Source organism: Coturnix japonica, chromosome 12 (assembly GCF_001577835.2).
Source record: "Coturnix japonica isolate 7356 chromosome 12, Coturnix japonica 2.1, whole genome shotgun sequence".
In the NCBI taxonomy this organism is placed as follows: domain Eukaryota; kingdom Metazoa; phylum Chordata; class Aves; order Galliformes; family Phasianidae; genus Coturnix; species Coturnix japonica.
The window spans coordinates 8785652-8804728 of NC_029527.1; the positions used below are offsets into that span (position 1 = coordinate 8785652).

At 42.4% G+C, this 19077-nt stretch overlaps 2 protein-coding genes and 1 long non-coding RNA gene across 4 annotated transcripts; 2 read left to right on the forward strand and 1 right to left on the reverse strand.

Moving 5' to 3' along the window:
- Window positions 1-2029: 2029 nt before the first annotated feature.
- On the forward strand, window positions 2030-10695 carry CCDC174 (coiled-coil domain containing 174). 2 transcript variants are annotated; one of them, XM_015875359.1, is made up of 11 exons: window positions 2030-2160; window positions 2481-2585; window positions 3339-3439; window positions 4306-4364; window positions 5480-5660; window positions 7155-7250; window positions 8020-8156; window positions 8465-8559; window positions 8768-8915; window positions 9286-9423; window positions 9731-10695. In XM_015875359.1, the coding sequence occupies exons 1-11, from the start codon at window positions 2119-2121 to the stop codon at window positions 10543-10545; spliced, it is 1917 nt and encodes a 638-aa protein (XP_015730845.1). In that variant the 5' UTR covers window positions 2030-2118; the 3' UTR covers window positions 10546-10695. The 2 variants fall into 2 exon arrangements, with proteins under 2 accessions (XP_015730845.1, XP_015730846.1); XM_015875360.1 differs by lacking the exons at window positions 2030-2160; window positions 2481-2585; window positions 3339-3439 and adding an exon at window positions 4034-4052.
- Window positions 10696-11727: 1032 nt separating this feature from the next.
- Window positions 11728-13827, reverse strand: LOC107319957. The gene is made up of 4 exons (XR_001558052.2): window positions 13729-13827; window positions 13603-13658; window positions 13042-13129; window positions 11728-11877 (listed from the first exon to the last, which is right to left on the reverse strand). It is a non-coding gene; the product is annotated as an uncharacterized LOC107319957 (long non-coding RNA).
- On the forward strand, window positions 13805-18009 carry CCDC51 (coiled-coil domain containing 51). Its single transcript, XM_015875361.2, has 5 exons — window positions 13805-13887; window positions 13996-14204; window positions 15390-15736; window positions 16032-16196; window positions 17142-18009. The coding sequence occupies exons 3-5, from the start codon at window positions 15419-15421 to the stop codon at window positions 17916-17918; spliced, it is 1260 nt and encodes a 419-aa protein (XP_015730847.1). The 5' UTR covers window positions 13805-13887; window positions 13996-14204; window positions 15390-15418; the 3' UTR covers window positions 17919-18009.
- Window positions 18010-19077: the final 1068 nt, after the last annotated feature.

The following is a 19077-nucleotide window of genomic DNA, read 5'->3' on the forward strand; positions in this document are numbered from 1 at the left end:
CAAATATCCAGCCGTTATTGGCCCGCAGTTTTATTTCATCTTAAAGCCAAGATGTGGAAAGTAAGTCAGGTTTCATCCTGCCCCAGGGCTTTGATGTTCTTACTTTCTATGATAAGCAAATCTGTCTCAGAGCAGCAAATCTCCCCGACATCAACATAATTTACTTTTGGATTATGGAAACCAGTCACGGACTCAGATGTGAATGATCCAAATAGTTTATTACAGGTTCTCATGTCACTTTATATATTCACAAGTTCCCTTTTTTGTAAAGGCAGATGGGAAAGCCAGCTTTCCCATTAACAAAGTATCCACAAACACTTCCTAAGCATGCATGCAGGTGCTTATCCAATCAGAGCCATGAGCCGTTCCTTTTGCTTTTCTCTTCTAGAGATGTCCTTGGTTCTCAGCCTTGCTTTCTCATGCTGTTTATCTTGCTCCACAGCTTCTGCTCTGAATAGTCTTTCTTGTATTCCCACACTGGATTCCTATTTAAATCCTTTCTTTATTTTTCCTGTATGGAGGAGACACAGGGAAAGCCCAGAACCAGAGCTTTCAAGTGATTCGTTTTGAGTTTGTGCAACATCTCTCACCAATCTTGCAAGCTGCTGAGATGCCACTGTTTCATACAAAACCCCCTTCATACGAACTGCTGTGATCCCCCATCTTTCTCAACAACAATAAACAAGCTTTTTGTGGTGATGCAGCTTTGTGGAAGTAAACACAATTAAACCTTGTGCTAAAATGAGCAGCATACTAATAAGCGCTGAATCAATTATTCCATAGGAATTCAAGGCTATCAGCAGTCTTAGATCAGGCACGGTAGCTTATAAAGTGTTCACTGATTCCCTGTAAGAAACAAGCAACTGAATCTGTATGATACACACAGTTACCCTGCTTCCTCACCTCCTTTCTTTAGGTTAAGCTGGATTTGCTTCCCACCTTGCAAATGTTCTTATTCCTGCTCCCCCTCTTTCATTTGCATTTTATTAATGCCTGTTGGCTGGATTAAAAAATCCCCAGATCAGCCTTCTACAAATCAGGGCCGACACAGAGCCTTTCTGAGAGCTATAGATACAAAAACTTGTCAGCTCTCAGAAAACACAGAACTACTGAACCAACACTTAGAAAATACTCTGGAAGCCACCTGTCTGGATGCACACTGAGTGCCAAGTCCCACACATAGGCAAGCACAGCAGCACAAAGTGGCTCCACATTTCTAGCAGGCAGGTAGGAGAGCCATGCTGCATGTGCCTCTGTTCCAGCGTACTGGTCTTGCTAGTGTTAACTGACAAAGAATGGAAGGTACAGCTCCTCGTAGCTTGAGCTCATTCTTTGTAGCCCATCACCAACACTGACTGACTCATTCTGAGTCAAGCATGTCCAGGTAGAGCTTTACTACCCACAGAATCACCAGTTCCATGTGTTTCATTCTGCAACAACATGTGCTGGCCTGCAACTGCTAAGAGTAATTCTTTTTTCACACCCAGCCATACAACCACTCAGTAGCACAGCTTTCCCTTGCAATTTTGGCCATGCCACTGAACCAGGAAGGATGCATTTTAGACAGTTGCAGTCGCCTTCAGAGCTTTGTGATTTTTATACGTTTGCTAAAACCACCTGCATAATACCTGCAACATAGAGAGCTGCTGAACACAACGAGGCACTGAAGTACCTACACAGCTATCCAATATTACACTTCTAAAGCTGTTCACATAAGATTCCCATCCCGGAGCCACAGACACTAAGCTTAAGGAGCAGCCACAGTGCCCTACAAGTCAGGTTGTCAAGATTCTCAAAACGTTTTTACATGTGCAGATACAAGGCGAGATCCAGGTCCAAGTCTGACTATCAGGAACACTTCACATTATGAGACTCTCATGATAAAGAAGCTCTTGAGCTCCTGAAAGTACTCAACACCTACAGCACTGGCAGTCCAGCAAGTCCTATCACTATAATGCAGAGCACGAGCAACATCCACCCCCTCCCTCCCCAGCAAAGCAATAGGGGAGGACCCAAAGCTCACACAGCACTGCCGTAATAGCGCCGCGCTTTACGATATCGCCGTAAAGAAAAGGAGGAAGCAGCCGGTGGTGTGTTGCTGGGTGAGCTCAGGCCGCCATGGACCGGAGGAAGAAGCCGCTGGATGTGGCTGCCTCCTCGGTAAGCGAACAGAGAAGGGGAGAGGTAGTATCTGCAGCAGGGGCTGCCGCTTGGCTTATAAGTAGGGCTGCCGTGGTGCGAGGCCTGGTCGGTTGCCTGCTGCTGTAGGGCTCTGTCGTAGGAAGCAGCTTTGCTTCCCATATGTGCTGGAAGCTTAGAGTGACCTCCTCGATTAGATTGCTGCTTTTAAGGGCTATATAGAACTGCAATTCAATGCTCGCATAGCTGTTAATAGCTGTGTTGCTTTGCTCTGTAGAGGTATAATTGTTTCCTGTAGCTGATGGTTGGCAATGTGTTTGTTCCTATTGCCGGTGATGTAGTTGGTAGATCTCAAAGCTGAGCTCTTCCGCAAGCAAGAAGAATTCAAGAAGGAAAAGCTACTGAAAGATGCCGGCATCTTCGCAAAGCCTAAACCCACTAATAAGGTAAAAACAATCTTCTGTTTTTTGTCATCCATTCCCCTTAAACTATGGCAGTTTGTACACGTTTAAATCTCAGGAAATAAGGATTCTGAGCTGTATTGCCATGTGAATTTCCACCATGAGGATGTTTCCAGATGTGGGTTTTGTGCAGCCTGTTCCTGTCAGAGTAGTCTCTGAAGTTTCATTTCCTGGGGAGCCAAAGCTTTTCTATCTACAAAGAAAAATGCTTATTTCTCACTTTCTCACTTATTTGCTTCCCCAAAGGAGGGAAGATGGCAAACTCATCCAGAACTGCTGAGCTTAATAAATGCTGTATTGTGTGCTCCTCTCTATCACAATGCATCACAGTGAACAGACAATTCTCACTCATTTTTACTCCTTTCCATATGTTTTCTATTTGTTCTGTAGCTTTCTAGTACTGGAGTTACCACACTTGAAGGTTGTTTGGCACTGAAATCTGTATTTTTAATCTAAAATGAAGTAGGAGAGAATGCAAGCAGTTCATAGCTTTGTTATTACTTCAGTTATTCATCATTTTTTTCCCATGAAAACTTTGCCAGAATAGATTTTGGCTGATATGTGTTTCCTTTTTCCTCTCAGCCTGACCTTCATTATCACATTGTACAGCAATCTGGCCTTTTAGGATGTACTTGCTGTGTTCCACAGCAGGTAGAGTCTCAAGTCAAATGTGTTTAAGAGCTTATTTAGAAGTCTTACTCTATTGAGTAATGCTGATTGTTTCATGGTTTCCCACAGAAACCAAGCATCTGGACCAAACAAAACACAGGAGTTGCAAAACGAGCTGAGAAAGATATTGAGCAGAAGGCAGAAGAGGATCAAACCTTAGATCAATCAAGGTAATTCTTAAGCTGTATAAGAAAGGAATGTTTTATACAACTTGTTTTTCAATACTTATAAAAGTACATAAAAAGTTACGTGCATTCTGGATGAGCAGTTCTTACCAGATCAACAGGTGAGACCAGCATCAGTCCCATGCTCTGTGGGAGTGATGTACAGGCTGTACCGAAGTGTTCTTATGCTCTGGAGACATCTGCCCTCATATCATCACAGCTATCTGAGTGTGTAAAGCTGCTGAGATTTGAGTGCCATCTTTGGAAGCAAAATCCAGGGCAGTGATGCATCAGAAGTCACGTCACAAACCACGTCTTGGACTTGACAGAAGATGGCTCACTGTTTTGTAAATCTGATTCGTCCCCTAAATGGCTTAGCTATTGTATGGGAAATTGGTTATCACAGCCTGAACCTCTGATTAATCGGCTGAGGCAAGTGTTGGGTCAGCTGTGGGAGCACAGGTGAGAGTAATTTAGCTGTGCTTCTGGAAGGGGTGGAGCTCGACTCCATCTCCTCTAGACCTCATTTAAGGGCTGACCACCACTAAGGCAGCATCTCTTGGAGACTGCTTCCTGGTGGAGACTGCATCAGCATTTCCCAGTGAAGACATCCATATTGTTGACTTTTTCCTCATAAATAGCCTTTTGCGTATCTGTCACTATCTTTGTTACCATCTTTGTATCATTCTACCATACAGATACTATCAGTTAAACTTTAATACAACAACAAAAACCCAACAGGTGTTACTCAGCTTCTAGTAGATATTTCAAGCATTCCTGGTATTACTTTTCTCATTACCTAAGTATAAATGGCTCATTATGAATGGTGTTTGGAATTGGTGAAATTAAAGGTTGGTTTGTTTGTTTCTCAGGAAGAAACTTGAAGAGAAAGCAAAGCTGTATGAGAAGATGACAAAAGGCGATTTCCCAGGTGAACAAAGCTAATCTAAAATAAGCGGTTATATGTGTGCATTTATATATAAGATAGATTTAAGTAGTTACTTGTTTTAATTTAAAATTGAATTATTTTTTACAGAGCTTACTATTAATTAGTGTAGCATATTTAAAAATAGAATCATGTACTTGTTTGCAAAATTCCCCCTAAAGATTGGCCTATCACTATCTAATGGCTTACAGCAGCTGCACTATGAATTCACTGCTTGCCTTCTTCCTTGAGGAATTATTTTGGGGGCTGTTATACAGTGATTAACATGGGTTATTCTGCTATTGGAGAGAGAAAATCATGTAAGTACTAGGAAATGTGAAATTACTTTTTGAAGGACAGTCTGTCCTCGTAAAGGACTATGAGCTTGTTGTATGCAGGCAGTCATTAAGTGGGTGGAATGTAATCTGCTTTTTCAATATAGAATATTAGAGGGGGGAAAAAAATGTATTCTCCATAGTGCAGTCTTTGCATTTCATTGCTGTTTTTTTGTCCTGCATTCTAATTCTTGGGCTTTATGAAGAAGAGCACTGCATCATGCAGATAACAGAGAATCCTAATCTGGCCCTTTCTTTTTTCACACATTCAGTCACTTGCAAGAAATAATTATTGACCAGAATTCAAATCTCCTTGCAGTATCTAATATTCCCTTTATTAGTGTCCAACTTGGTCACATGTGGGCTCACTGCTTTTCTCCACTTTTCAAAGAAGTACTTTAGTGACTGTTTTCTGCCACCATAGTAAGTGCTAAGCACCAAATAAGTGTTTGAACTGTTGTGTAACAACCCCCAGATCTTTGAAATAATTAATGAGCATAGAATATTGTAGTGTGGAGAGGGGTATCTTTTCTGTATTCTGTGCATAAATAATTGCTTTTAAAAAGCATAGAAGTTGTATTCACAAATATAGGTTATCACTGTGGAGCCAGCTTACCGCTCCAAGTTTTTTTGACCTGAAGTGAGATTTAGGTACTCCCTGGTGGTGTGGACAAGGGCATTGCTGGCAGCTGCAGAGGTGATTGTGCCTGTGATGTATCTATTGATTTTTGTGTTGAGTTCTGTTCCTTTTGCGGCTCTTCTCTACGAATTGATTTTCTGCCTTAGATGAAGAAACTGAAGACTTGTACCTAGTGGATTTCACTCAGAAGATCATAGACAAACAGCGAGAAGTACAGGAACTGCATCAGAACGAAACTGATAGAAAGACTTTAGAAAAGGAGACAGATGATGAGGAAATTGAGCCAGAAATGGAAATACCACCACCAGAAGACCCAGATGAAGAATGGTTGGTGCTGCTGAGTGGGCAATTGCATGAGAAAAGAATTCTGTTCCACATAACGCTTACAGTGACAGTTTTTTGTTGGGCTTTAGAGAAGAGGTGGTTCTTTCTGTTTCATGTCTTAATAAGAGACAGTACCTTGTGTTACTTCCCACATAGACAACAAGTGCAATAGAATCCACCCATTACTATGTTTTCAACTAAGATCTTAGCATTAATTACAAAACCAATCTGACTAAACCCTTTCTTTACCAACATGTGAAGAATGCTTATGGAACAAAGATTTTAATGGTGGTAATCAATCAAAAAGAGCACTTTGGCTCTCCAGCCTAATAGGCCACAATAGGATTTGCAGTATAATTTTCCAGAACAAAATAAACCAGGAGAGCACATCCAGGCAGGTACCAGAGAACTACTAGGTTGGAAGGGCAGATAACATGTAGTGCTATTAAGTGTCTTACTGAGATTTGAGATGAAACCATCAGTGATCCAATGAGGAGTCCAAACTGCTCTGTGCTCTTGTCACAGTAAGGTGTCACAAATTTAAACCAATACATTCTGCTGTTCACGTGGTACTTCTCTGTCATGGCATACAGCTCACCTCAGTAACATACGTTATTACGTTGTCGATCTCAGTGATACCATATTCTGATGAAAAATATTTGGATACTGGTATAATTAATCTTCAGCTGTAGTTACCTTTACTGCAAAGAATGCAAGCTATTGTTTTTCTGCTGATCATACATAATAAAAAAGGGCACTGGATATTCACAGAGATGATAAAAAAGAGCAAGCTTACTGAAAGTACAGATCCCTCGAAGTTTGGTTTGTGGGGAAATTAGGTTGTCAATCCTACACTTAGAGCTGTAATGTAAATTCTTTAACTTGGGATAATAGAAGCAGCATGATGCCAGGTAACTTTTAGCAGCACTGAATGGTAAGTATAGCTCTTTATCAGCTTTGACAACTGTAAATTAAGTGTTCGATGCTATGAGGAGTTACTAAGAAGCGTGGTGTGTGCTTCAGAGGAACACTTTGCTTGCATTTTAGTCAGCCTTTGTTATGCATGTTGAATGAATACTATCAAGCTCTTCTAAATGGGCTTTAGATTTTTAATTGAAGTATATTGTAGCAGTTTCATATCTGTAAGAAGTCAATGCTGTGTCGTTATTTTCACCGTGGGAAGCAAGTACCAGAACCAACTTTATTTTGGTGTGAAAATTAGATGATGTTTTAACTTCTGAACGTCTCTTTACATCACCTTATAATCAAAGCAGACAGGTGGCTCAAAGGAAGATTGAGTAAATGTCTCTGGTAAAACTGTCATGTGGCCTATTCAGAATGTGACCTTGGGAGTCTGACAGTTTCTTCTACCTTTCAATTAACGTATATAGGGAGTCTGAGAGATGTCAGAGGGTTTTTGGAAAGCGTCACTGCTTCTGTTGCCTGTAAGCCTGCAAGCAGAAGTTTGGTGTGAAATGTCCTGTGCTTTCATTACAGGGTTGATTACGTTGATTCCTTGGGCCGCTCTAGACGCTGTATGAAGAAGGATTTGCCAGGTATTCTTAAAATGGATCAGGAACTTCAAGGGAAAAGGTATTACCTATTCTCAATCTTGTGTTGTTGAATCCACTGCTTTTTCTAGGTTTAACAGCAGTTTAACTGCTTGTTTGGGGTGTTTTTTGTGATTAAAATTATTATGGCAGCACTGAGAAATGTTTTCAGAAGGTAATCTAAAGGTACCTCAGCAGAGCCACTGAAGTGAAGATACTTTCACACCAGCAACTTATTAGTGCTTAAAATAAAAAGGGAATAGGAGTGTTTTGAAATTACAGTCTTTGGACCGATATGCGTGAGCATCTATCAGCAAAGCTTGCTCGAGTTAGACAAAAAGAGAAATACTGATGCTTCCCTTGAGAAAACAAAAGTGCTTCCCATGCTGGGTACAAATTGATTTCTAGTGTACCTGAATGGCTCTGTGCTATTGCAGATGGCTTTCATCTTCTTGCATTTAATCTGAAATACTTCTATGTGTGGTTACTAACATTCAAACAGATGACAGTAAGAGTGAACATGTAACATTTCATCAGCCATTCTGTGTTTGCTTAAGATTTAATGATGCCTCTGAGAAAGGACAGAATTCTGCTGACGCATCTTAATAACATGTTCTACACGAACCTTGCTTCAGAAATCGTGCCATTCTCCTCACTACTATCTCTAAGTGGTGCCTACTGTGTTCTGTAAAAACTGTAAGAGTGGATTAGAGCCAATCAGAGTTGAATTTCACTGTTTATTACCACGGAACCAATAACTTTGCTCTATACTCCCTAATTTCCCCTCACTTTTCTTTGCTTTTTTTAATTAGACTGGACCCTGATGGGAACACACTGTTATCTGAAGATATGAAAAGAGAACTTCAGAGGCAGCAATGGGAAAAAGAAGAAGAAGAAGCCCTTCGAAAACCCATGGGGCCCATTCATTATGAGGACATTCGAGAAAATGGTACGTTTCCTGCTTTATGTCACTTACCTTCACGCAGAGACTAATCTTAGAGGAAGCAAGGGAAAGGTACTTCTTGTTGCCCACATGGCAAACTTTACATATATTTTAAACCAGATTTGTATTAACTATTCAAACTACCAGGGCATTCTTCTCTCCTTCAGGAGGCTTCACTTCCTACATCATCTAACTAAGCCTATTTTAGATGTTAAAAAAAAGTGTGCTGTATGCTGTAATTTAAGGCAGGGTGTGTTATGCTTGTATACTGTCAGTGAACCGAGGATAACTTTGACTTCCTTTTTTCTTGTCAGAGGCCAGACAGCTTGGTGTTGGTTACTTTGCCTTTTCTCGTGACCAGGATCTAAGGCATAAACAACGGGCAACACTGGATATGCTAAGAGAGCAGGTATGGGAGCATCCTGACTTGGTTGTTTGGGGTTTTTTTGTGTTATGCGCAGTGGTGGTGCCTGCATTTGACTCATAAACTTGTGCTTCCTGTTCCCTGTTGAAACATGGTACCTGATAATATTGCTTTCAGTTCTTCAGCAAAGGAAGATGCATGGTTGATTATAATAACACAGGAATGTTAATTCATGGTTTTCTTTACTGTTAAGACACTGGATCAAAGAACTAAACGTGAACAGTTAAAAGAAAAAAGAAAGGCAGCTCTAGAATCCAGGCTGTCTAAACTTCGAGCACGGAAGGTGAAGAAGTTAAGGGAAGAAGGATTAGAAGAAGAGGCAGAAAGACTGGAGAATGGAGGTATGAATAGACGTCTTTATAAGATGTATAGCTACTGTTTTATCTTGTACCTGACTATTGGGTGGGCATACAACTGATACAGGCTTGGGCTTTTAAGATATAGATACTGTATACTCTATATACACAAGTAATATAACTTGGAATCATGAGCGTTCATGTAAGTATGTGAAGATATGAAATAGTGTCAGTATAATACTCAGCTCATTTCTTTTTGGGTTATTAGGCAATTGATTTTTTTTCAGCTACTGTAAGCTCTACATATAATAAATAGCTCATCTATATAACATGGCTTCCTATTCTGCCTATGAAATTCATCTAGGAGATTGTGTCTTATCAGTAACAAAAAATGTTCTCTCCTTCTGCAAAGTAGAGGTGAAAGAAGCCACTAGTCCAGTAGAAGCTGAACCTGAAGTTCCAAGACCAAGCAGAAAGGTAGAGGTTGTCATCCAGGAGAGAAGAGATACAAAGCCTGGCGTGCCCTATGTCCGTGAGTGGGATAAAGGCAAAGGTAAGGAAAGAAAGGATAAAAAAAAATTCCTCACTCTCGTGATGCTTTTCTTCTTATTATTTCATTTTTTAATGTTTCTACCAGAGCAATGGGAGTTCTGCTCTGTTCTCCTACACTGGACAAATATGTAGTCTGACTGTATTAAAATCTCTTAATTCATTTCTTACTGAAGTCATGTTAGCCAGCAGTATACCAGGTGAAAATAACTTCAGGTGGCTTTAAGCAGCTGCATTTCTGTTTGTTCCTGTGTTTCCTCTTTTCTCACTGGAATCAATATTTAAGGTACTGTTTTCCCTCGTTCTAACAGAGCTGATGTTTGGACAATGGTCGAAGAAGCAGGAAGAACTCAGAGATGAGCGAGATCCAGAATTTGCACCACCTTCTGATTACTTTATGGGACAGAAGAAAGGCGATAGTTACAGCAGCCAGAATTTGAGCAGTCCTGAAACCTCCCCTGGAAGAACAGAACCAGAAATATCAGAGGACCAAAAGAAATCAGCGCAGGCCAGCACCCACAGAGCTGAAGTTGTGCCACCATCTGTGCAAGCATACAGCAACAGTGGTCAAGGTGCAGAAGCCTCTGGCAGCGTTGCTGAAGATGGATCAACGTCAGAGGAGACTGACAGCAGTGATGAGCAGGATGGGCTGCCATCAGCACACCCCTATATCTGTGGGGCACAGAACATGCCACCACCAATGCCAGCTTATGGCTATGGTGCTCATCATGTGCTGCCACCAATGCCAGCTTACGGCTATGGTGCTCATCATGTGCTGCCACCAGTGCAGCCTTATGGCTACGGTGCCCCACATATGATGCCACCAATGCAGCCTTATGGCTACGGCGCTCCAAATGTGCCATTTTCAATGCACGCTTATGGTTATGGAACCCAGGATGTGCCACCACCAGTGCAGGCCTGTGACTGCAGCACTCAGGATGCAGCACAACCAGTGCAGGCCTGTGACTGCAGCACTCAGGATGCAGCACCATCAGTGCAGGCCTGTGATGGCAGCACTCAGGATGCACCTCCTCCAGGGCAGACACAGAGTGGTGATGCACAAAATCAGGAACTACTTTACCAAAGTTTAGATGATATGCTGTCGTATTACAGACAAGTGACTTGAACTGAGTGGAAAAACAGGAATTGTATTCTAAAGATCTGGAGTAGAATTATCTTCTGAGCAAGAGTGTTATTTTCCTATATCTGGGAAAAATAAGTTTGTGTAAGTAGATGAAAATAAATTTCCTAGAGAATTAAGTTACCTTATATTACAGCTGTATTTCTACCCTGTCTGTTCTTTTCTCCTCTTCATTTATGTAATTTTTGTCACTGCTTAATTAGTTTAGTTCACTTTCTTTACTGCTTATGCCTGTACTTTTGGGCATGGCTTCTGCTTTGGAGGTACTAAAAGTTCAGTAATATCTATAGAAACAGTATTGAAATGGCAGATCCTGAAATGATCCAGTATTGAAATGGCAGCCTGCTGCTGCTGTCCTGAACTTAGCTGGGCAGCATGGCATTAGCATTTATTCTTTATTTCCCTGAAGCACTTCAGAGTAGAGTAAATAAAGAACCTGAAAGTAATGACTGTATACTAATGGCTAAAAGGAAGAGGTTATAAATCTGTCTTTATGCCAAATCTAACAGCACCAACACTTTTTTTTCCCTCTTTTTAGTTTGGTGCAGTCTCAGGTTTAGTCAGTGTCCATGGGGTGGCACTCTAACTCTATGCATCTGCTGAGGAATTCTGCTAGCACGTTCCTATTCACTGCTAGGTATTTTGTAGTTACTGTGACCTTTATAGACTTGCTCTGGTTTCAGCTGAAGGGCTGTATGAACAAAATCCCATCTAAGCAGATAATGGACATCTCTGGCAGCACTGAAGATGTCTCAGAGCAGGTATGAACCATGCAAATATAAATACTTTCTCATGATTGCACTGGGAGTTTGCAGCCATATTTTTTTCATGTGTTGCAGGAAATGTTGAGGGCCTTCAAACCAAATCTGAAGCATGCTTGCTATCCTGCTAGCAGCTTTGTTCTCTGCTTGCTCAGCCTCCCCTAGAGCTTTGGGTTTGCAGGACAGCTTATCTGAGCTCGCAATGATGCAGGCAGCGGCCCCCTAAGGAGAGAGCAGCATTGTGCATGTACCAGCCACCCTTCTGCAGCTGGAGAGGAGCACAGCGCTCTGATACCTTCTGGTTCCTATGAGAGTGTATGTTGGTTCATCTTGGACAGCTGCAATAAACCTGAGCATCCAGATTAACCCTTTTGTAAAACAAAACATCCAGTAAAGAGAGAAAATATCATCTCTTAACAAAAAAGTTTTATTCTGACTAAACAAAATGTACAATGCTTCCCAAGTGCCAGCGAGTTCTCTTCATGTTCTGAAGGCTGCACATCCATTAAGTTGAATGGGTCTTACTTTTTGCCAGACTTCTTTATTCCACCGCTCGCTGCCAAAAGAAACACCACCACCATCAGTCATTACTGAAGCAGTGTGAAAGAACACAACATATTGAATGCAGCACTTTCTGTAAATGCTGTTTGGTTCTGTTTTATAGCATGTGTCATGGGTGACCTGTGCAAAGGAGAAAATGGCAGTAAGGGCTGATAGGCAGCAGCAGACTTTGCACTGTGATATAATGATTCTAACAGTGCTGCCTTGCTGAGGCTCTTGAGCACAGTTGAGCTCCCACAACAGTGTAATCTCTGTCAGCTCTGGCAAACATTGGACAACAAGCAGATAACTAAAATTCAGCCAAATAAAAGAAGGAGTGGCAATAGCAGGACAGAGCTACCTGGATGTGCAGAGCTTCCAGGACCTGTAGAAGATTAAAGTTTACTAAAGAATAATCAGCAAAGTGTAAACTTTAAAGGTCAGTATAGAATAGAGACTGGCCATATTAATGGATGTCATACAGAATAACCTAAAGGGAACAGGCAGGATGTACCCCTTAACAGCCCTAATACAATCCCTGCAAAGGATAAAGGTACAAGGTGAGTGGACAGACTGTATTAACAGTATTTCCTACTGCTGTCTGAAATACAGAGCAGGCTGAGTGAACCAGCACAATGCAGTATGTGAAATTTCTTCTTTGACAGAACATACTTTGTATTCACTTAAGAGCACTGAAACCAGTCTTATTTCCAGTCACAGGTGGTTGTTTTTTTGTGAGGTTTTCCCCCCCTCCCCCCTTCTGTCATGAATCTTCTGCAGTTGAATTCAATCCTTTATGAAACCAAGTAATGGATTTGTTAAAATTTCACAACTCTGGCAAAGTCTGTGTCTTAATACACCTAGAAAACAAAGGATGGTGTGCTACAATAAGAGCAGAAATCCCTCTGCACCATCCCTCTGGAAGAGCTTATCATGCCTGGCACACAGTTACACCTCCTAAACCACAACCTGCACCAGTAGTTTGGACATTAAGTTGCACAGTAAAAAATAACAACAATCAAAACACAGCCTCTATTTGTTACTTATCACCTGCAGCTGCCATCAGCCTCCTGGTGTGTGTTGAATGACTTAGGGGTAGGTCTCTTTTTATGTTTGTCAAGCAAAAACAATAAGCCAACAAGCAACTTGACTTTTCCTATCAGTGCAGCTCCTCACTTACTGAGGGGCCCTTTTCCAGCAGCCTTCGCTTTCATCTCCTCGAGTTTCTTTTGCTCCTCCTTCTGCTTTTGTTTAAAAGCCAGATCTGTCTGAATAAAGAACAACAGCGTCAGTATCTCCTCCCCAGAAAAAAAGCTGGCAAATAACTGAAAGCAATGAGAAAAAAACCATTACGTTCCAACAGCCATCAAACCCTGTTCACATTAACACAGAGTTCGAAAGCTCCTTAAAGGCTCCAATGTGTTTATAATGATATATTCTATTTATAAAGACGTGGATTGACTTTTCCAAAGGGCCATATTTACCTTATTCAAACACTGCTGCCTCACACACACACCCTGTGCATCCCCCATCACAAACAGCTCCGCTCTGAGCCCTCATACACCCACGGTTGTGCAGCAGGAGGCTCAATGAGGCTCAATGAGGTTCAATGAAGTTCAGCGAGGTTCAATGAGGCTCAATGAGGCTCAGGTCCATCTCAAAGCGTTTCCCACCCGCATCGCACGTTACGATGATGGTGGAACGATGCTCGCCTCGCCCCCCCCCACACACACCACCCTACCTCATCCAGGTCCTTCGTCTGCTTCTTCGGCTGCTTCAGCGGCTTCTTCTTGCCGCCTGCAAAGAGAGATGGAGCGGTGAGAAGCGATGAGGAGGCACAACCCGCAACCCCCAGGCCCGGCCTTACCCTCTCGGCCCGACATGATGCCAGCCCCGCTCCGCTCCGCTTCCGTCTGACCCCACGAGGCCGCCGTAGCGCTTCCGTCTCTACCGCTTCCGATTCCGGCGTCGCACCCCGACCCTGCGGGCAGGAGCGGGCGCTGTTCGGAGGCCGCTGCCCAGCCAGGTAGGGCCCTGCAGCCGGGCCGCCATGCGAATGGCCTGTATGTCCCCTTTTCAAGCTTTATTCTTTCTTTAATACCTCCTTCTCATTCCTTTGTCTGTTCTCTTTTAGGATTGTTACCACCCGCATGCCAAACTCCGATGTGAAAGTGCCAGGCGAGCTGTATGGCAGTCACATCCTCACTGCACAGCTGCAGGTACCTGTGCACGGTCACAATGCAATGAGTTAATGAGGAGCCATGGCTGATGTGCTTCATTGCAGCACAGAAGCAGGGATCTGTGGCACAGCTGCGCTTTGCTGAGAACTGGAACGTTTCATGTGTAAGTCATGGTGTGAAACTGGAAATCCAATGTTGTTTCCGCATTTAGAATAAGATAAGAATGTTTTATTTCAAGGTCTCGTTATGTAAGTGAAGCAATTTGTAGTTATTAGGTAGAAGTCACAGGTACAAAGACTGCAGCTCCTGTCTGTCCAGCTGTCTGAAATAGAACTACTGGTTTTTCCTCATTGCAGCCTTTCAATACATGAAGGGAAATTACTCCCAGGAGGGGAGTAAACTCTTGGAAAGGGCTGACAATAGCAGGACACGGGGAAATGGTTTTAAGTTCAAAGAGGGAAGATGTAGGTTGGATGTTAGGGGGAAGTTCTTCACTAGGAGAGTGGTTAGGCCCTGGAACAGGCTGCCCAGGGAGGCTGTGGATGCCCCGTCCTTGGAGGTGTTCAAGGCCAGGTTGGACGGGGCCCTGGGCAACCTGATCTAGTAAAGGTGTATGTTTGGTGGCCCTGCCAGGCAGGGGGGTTGGAACTACATGATCCTTGAGGTCCCTTCCAACCTCAAGGTTGGAATAAATAATTAACAATATGCCTGTATAAACTAACAATAATGTATGTATTAATGTTTTGTTGTGTACACCGTAAAAACATACGAGTCATGACATACTTAAAGGATGTGCCTGAAGAGATATGGGGAAGAACTGGAATCGCCCCCCTCCCCCCCCCCCCCCCAAGGCTCTTTGTTTAACTCTGGGACAGAATGGAAGAAGCTTTGAAGGAAATCAACATATACATATAACACATACATATAATATATATATAACATATAATACGATAAGAGTACCGAGACATCTTGGAAACAAACAGCAGGATGGCGACTGACTGGCACAAGATAGCACATGAATTAACAAGTGTCAGAATGTAATTAACAAATGCAAACCTCGGGTAAAATTGTAACCTGGAATACCCAACCAAAGGGGAGAGGGGAGGGGAAAACATATGGGAGAAAAGGTATAAAAACTGTAACATCATGTCCATAGGTGCGCTTCTGCCATCAGGGCGCCCGCCATTGCAATCACGAATAAAAACTGCTTTTATCAGAGATACCGTCCTGACCAAAAATTATTGAGGATATTTCCAACAAAACTGGTGCTGGTTTATCCGTCCTTCCAACCCAAGTCATTCAATGATTTACCAGCCTTAGTTTAATAACTTCTTTCTTCCTCTTGCAGCACTTTTCTTCAGTGATTGACTAGCAGACATGGGGCCAATGAAGTATAAATCAAGTGTGTCATCGGTGTCCTGTGGGCTGCAATATCACCGTTCTTTGATAAAGCGAGGGCAAAGAATGAATGTACACTTAGTGAGGACTTATCACTCATCTGGACCGAAGAGACCTGAAGCCAAATCAGCCATAGAAACAGCTGTGGGCATCCTGAACCGAGTGGCGGAGGCTGGAGCTGTCGCGGGGAAAAACTCCCTGCAGAAAATATCCACGACTGGCAAGAACTGGTGGGACAAATACGAAGAGTTTGTTGGGCTGAATGAAGTTCGGGAGGCCCAGGGAAAAGTGACAGAGGTAAATGTGGAGATAATGGGAAAAAATACAATGGAAGATTAGGACTTAAGCCATTAGGAAGACTGGCTGTGAGGCTGAAAAGAGCCTCCAAGGAGAACTGTGGGGTTTTTTTCTGCTTTAACTGGCTGTGCAGATGTTATGACTGAGTTCTAGTCTAGTAATCTCAGTGTATATAGCATATCTCCTATATTAGGATGGATTGTGTTGCTTTTGTTTTCCTTTTAGAAATCCATACGACTAGCAGTTGACATCTATCTGATAGTAAGTCTCTAAAACAAATGATCTCTCTTCTCAGGCTGAAAATGTCTTTATGATAGCTCGAGGGATAGTACGACAGGCCCGTGAAAACGTAGAAGCCCAGCAGATAAAGCTGAAGGAAGTTCGGGACCGCTTGGACAGGGTCTCTCGGGATGACACCCAGTATTTAGAACTGGCTACACTGGAACACAGATTGCTGCAGGTAATTTTCTGGTCTTTGGGTGCAGGCAAACACGATGAAAATAGATGTGCTTTGCTTCTGTTACTAGGGACTGGTTCTGCAGATGTGCTTTAGTATATAAATACAGTAATCAGAGTTAATTTTTATGATACTTGTTTTAATTGAAGTAATGTGGTTGATTTGATGTGGAAATCATGTTCGTCTTACAACAGGGTAGTGCATTTGGAGACAAAAGCTGAAAAGCCTAGAACATTGTTAGAATGCATTTGACAGGTGCATGTAAGAAAAATAAGATGGGATTCAACCCATCTGTCTTTCATGTCAAAAGAGAAGTGTATTCTGGTTGTTAAGCCATCAAAATTCTCATCTCCCTTCCATCTGGCTGCAGCACCCACGTAGTTTGCTAAGGCTTTTGTTAGGTAGCAGTAAGAGCAAGGCTACTTCATGAAGGAGAACAAGCAAGAAGATGAGGGGGAACCACAGCACAGGCAGGGGCAGTGTCCTGCACCAACAGAGTGCAGTCCTTCTGCACCTCATCTGGAGGAGCCAGGCAGGGCTGGCGATAGGAGCACAGTCATGCACAGTCCATCAGTCACAGATAAAGGCGTGGTAATAGCAGAACTCAAGCCAGAAATCCAAATGAAACTGCAGGAAACAGGCCTGGAAAATGGCACGTCTATGGCAAAGCTCAGACAAGTAGTTAATAGCTATGGCTGAGCTTAAATAGATCTACTGAATCAATAAGCAGAGCAGCAGCAAAGAACTAAAAAGAGCTGTCCAACAAACAGATCAGGTCTGTGTAGATGAGATTTCAAGAACAGAGCTCTGCATCACTGTGGAAAGGTAGAACTAAAATCATCACTGTATGGTGGTACTGCTGCTTTACAAAAGAAATACATGCTCAAAAGATAATCTGAAGTTATAGAATGGTGGGGCTTTTCCTTCAAAGCACTGTGTTTCTTGCAGGAAGAGAAGAGGTACCGAGCTGCCTACTTAAATGCAGAAGAATCTGAGCGAGAAAAGTTTTCTCTCTTCTCTGCGGCCGTAAGGGAGAGCCATGAGAAAGAGCGGACAAGAGCTGAAAAAACAAAGAACTGGTCTATTATTGGTTCTGTACTGGGAGCCATTATAGGTGTTCTTGGTTCCACCTATGTTAATCGAGTAAGGCTGCAGGAACTGAAAGTCTTGGTGCTTGAAGCACAGAAGGGCCCAATAAATCTGCAAGAAGCCATCAAAGAACAGGCATCCACCTATGACTTGCAGCAGAAGGATCTCAGCGATGTCATAGCAGACCTGAAAAACATTCTGCAAACAAGGACGTCGCAAGGAACAAAAGAAGGTGTTTTATTGGCAAGAGAAGACAGGAGTGACTCCATAAAAATAGATTCTCTTTTAATTCCTCTAAAAGAACAGCTTAACTACACCAAACAAGTCAGTTCATGTCTCGGGAGTTTACAGCAGCAGTTTACCCGTCTGCAGGAAAGTGTAGCACAAGTAATTTCTGAGGTACAGAGTGTTAAACTTGCTGTTCATTCTAGACCTATGGAAAGAGTAGCAGCCAGGTCCTCAGGAGAGAGTAAGGGCCAGGCTTCTGCTGTGAGAGATGTGATTTTAGAGCTGTGTGACACAGAGCGGAGACTGGAATCACAAATTAAGAGGAATTCTATTTACAGCACTGCACTGACATGTACTGTGTTTGCTGTTAGCCTACCAGTACTCTATATTTTACTGAAGGGGAACTGATCTCTAATGAGTTGCCATAATTTACTAGATAAATAAAAGTAAACTTGCACTGTGCTTAGACTACAAGTCCAAATAAATCTGTGCTAGCGTTTCTCATGCTTTTCTGCTCTGTGCTTGGGAAGCTTGTCAGGGCTGGCCATCTACTGCTGTAGGCTCCACGTTAACTCTGTGCTAAGGCTTTGACTTGCTGTGTGGCTTTTAACTCCAGTGAAAGCGAGTCCACTGTTTCATCTGTTGATTTAATTTGCTGATCGACTCTTGTTTAGTTCTCATGCGTTGCACCCATCGTGAGCTTCATCTGGAGCTTTATTTGTGGTTTTCAGTTCAAATGATTCTTTCAGTCTGTCGTTGATCAAAGTACTTCACTTTGTGAAGTGTAATCCTTTATAATTGCACTCCTGATTTTATCATTTTTGCATTTTGTCTGTACAGTAGAAGTTATTTTACCAACCAGGTAGAGAGATTTGCTCTGATGTTTTTTTGGGGGGTTGGGTTATTTATTTTTGGTTGGTTGCATCTATTTTAATCTAGATGCAATGGTTTGCTGTGTAACTAACAGCAGGAGTGATACAGACAAGGAGGATGGAAGTTGCCGTGCTATAACACACAGCTTCGTGTGTCTGTACAGTCAGGTGGTACCTTTAAAATATATTTCAATCATGTGTGGTTGCTTTCTGATTATTATGAAGCTTCCAAAACTAATGGAACTTTAGCCATGTTACTGGCAGGTGTGGAGATGTGGTAAGTCCTGTGATGTTTATGATGCAGGTACAAGTCAGCTGCCCTTTCTTTACAGGCTCCTTGACCCATCATTCCCAAGCTATTTTGTAAGCAGCTTTGGAAATCACTCCCTTCTCCCCAGTAGTTTGGAACTGTCTTCAGTTTATATTCTTTTAGTTATATCCTGCCTGGAAATGCTGCTCTACAGCAGTATTTCGAAGATGGTATTTTGTGGTAACAGTGCTATGAAAACTACTCCAAAACAGCAAGTGGAAAGAAGTGAGGTCCAGCTGTTTTTCTTGGAAGGGATGAAGAATGGCTGGCTGAAGAAAAGCACTGTCTAAACAGCTGAACGTGTCTGTGTATGGCCTGACACAAAGTCGTTGGTATTTGTTGGTATTGTTTTCTCCCTGTGATGGTAGCAGATAAGCAAACCAAA

Excerpts from the sequence above, each read along its gene's own strand:
- CCDC51 (XM_015875361.2), top strand. The coding sequence starts at position 15,419 with ATGGGGCCAATGAAGTATAAATCAAGTGTGTCATCGGTGTCCTGTGGG. Across the intron at positions 15,737-16,031 it reads CCCAGGGAAAAGTGACAGAG|GCTGAAAATGTCTTTATGAT; the intron begins GTAAATGTGGAG and ends CTCTCTTCTCAG. Across the intron at positions 16,197-17,141 it reads TGGAACACAGATTGCTGCAG|GAAGAGAAGAGGTACCGAGC; the intron begins GTAATTTTCTGG and ends TGTTTCTTGCAG.
- CCDC174 (XM_015875359.1), top strand. The coding sequence starts at position 2,119 with ATGGACCGGAGGAAGAAGCCGCTGGATGTGGCTGCCTCCTCG. Across the intron at positions 2,586-3,338 it reads AGCCTAAACCCACTAATAAG|AAACCAAGCATCTGGACCAA; the intron begins GTAAAAACAATC and ends GGTTTCCCACAG. Across the intron at positions 7,251-8,019 it reads CAGGAACTTCAAGGGAAAAG|ACTGGACCCTGATGGGAACA; the intron begins GTATTACCTATT and ends TTTTTTAATTAG.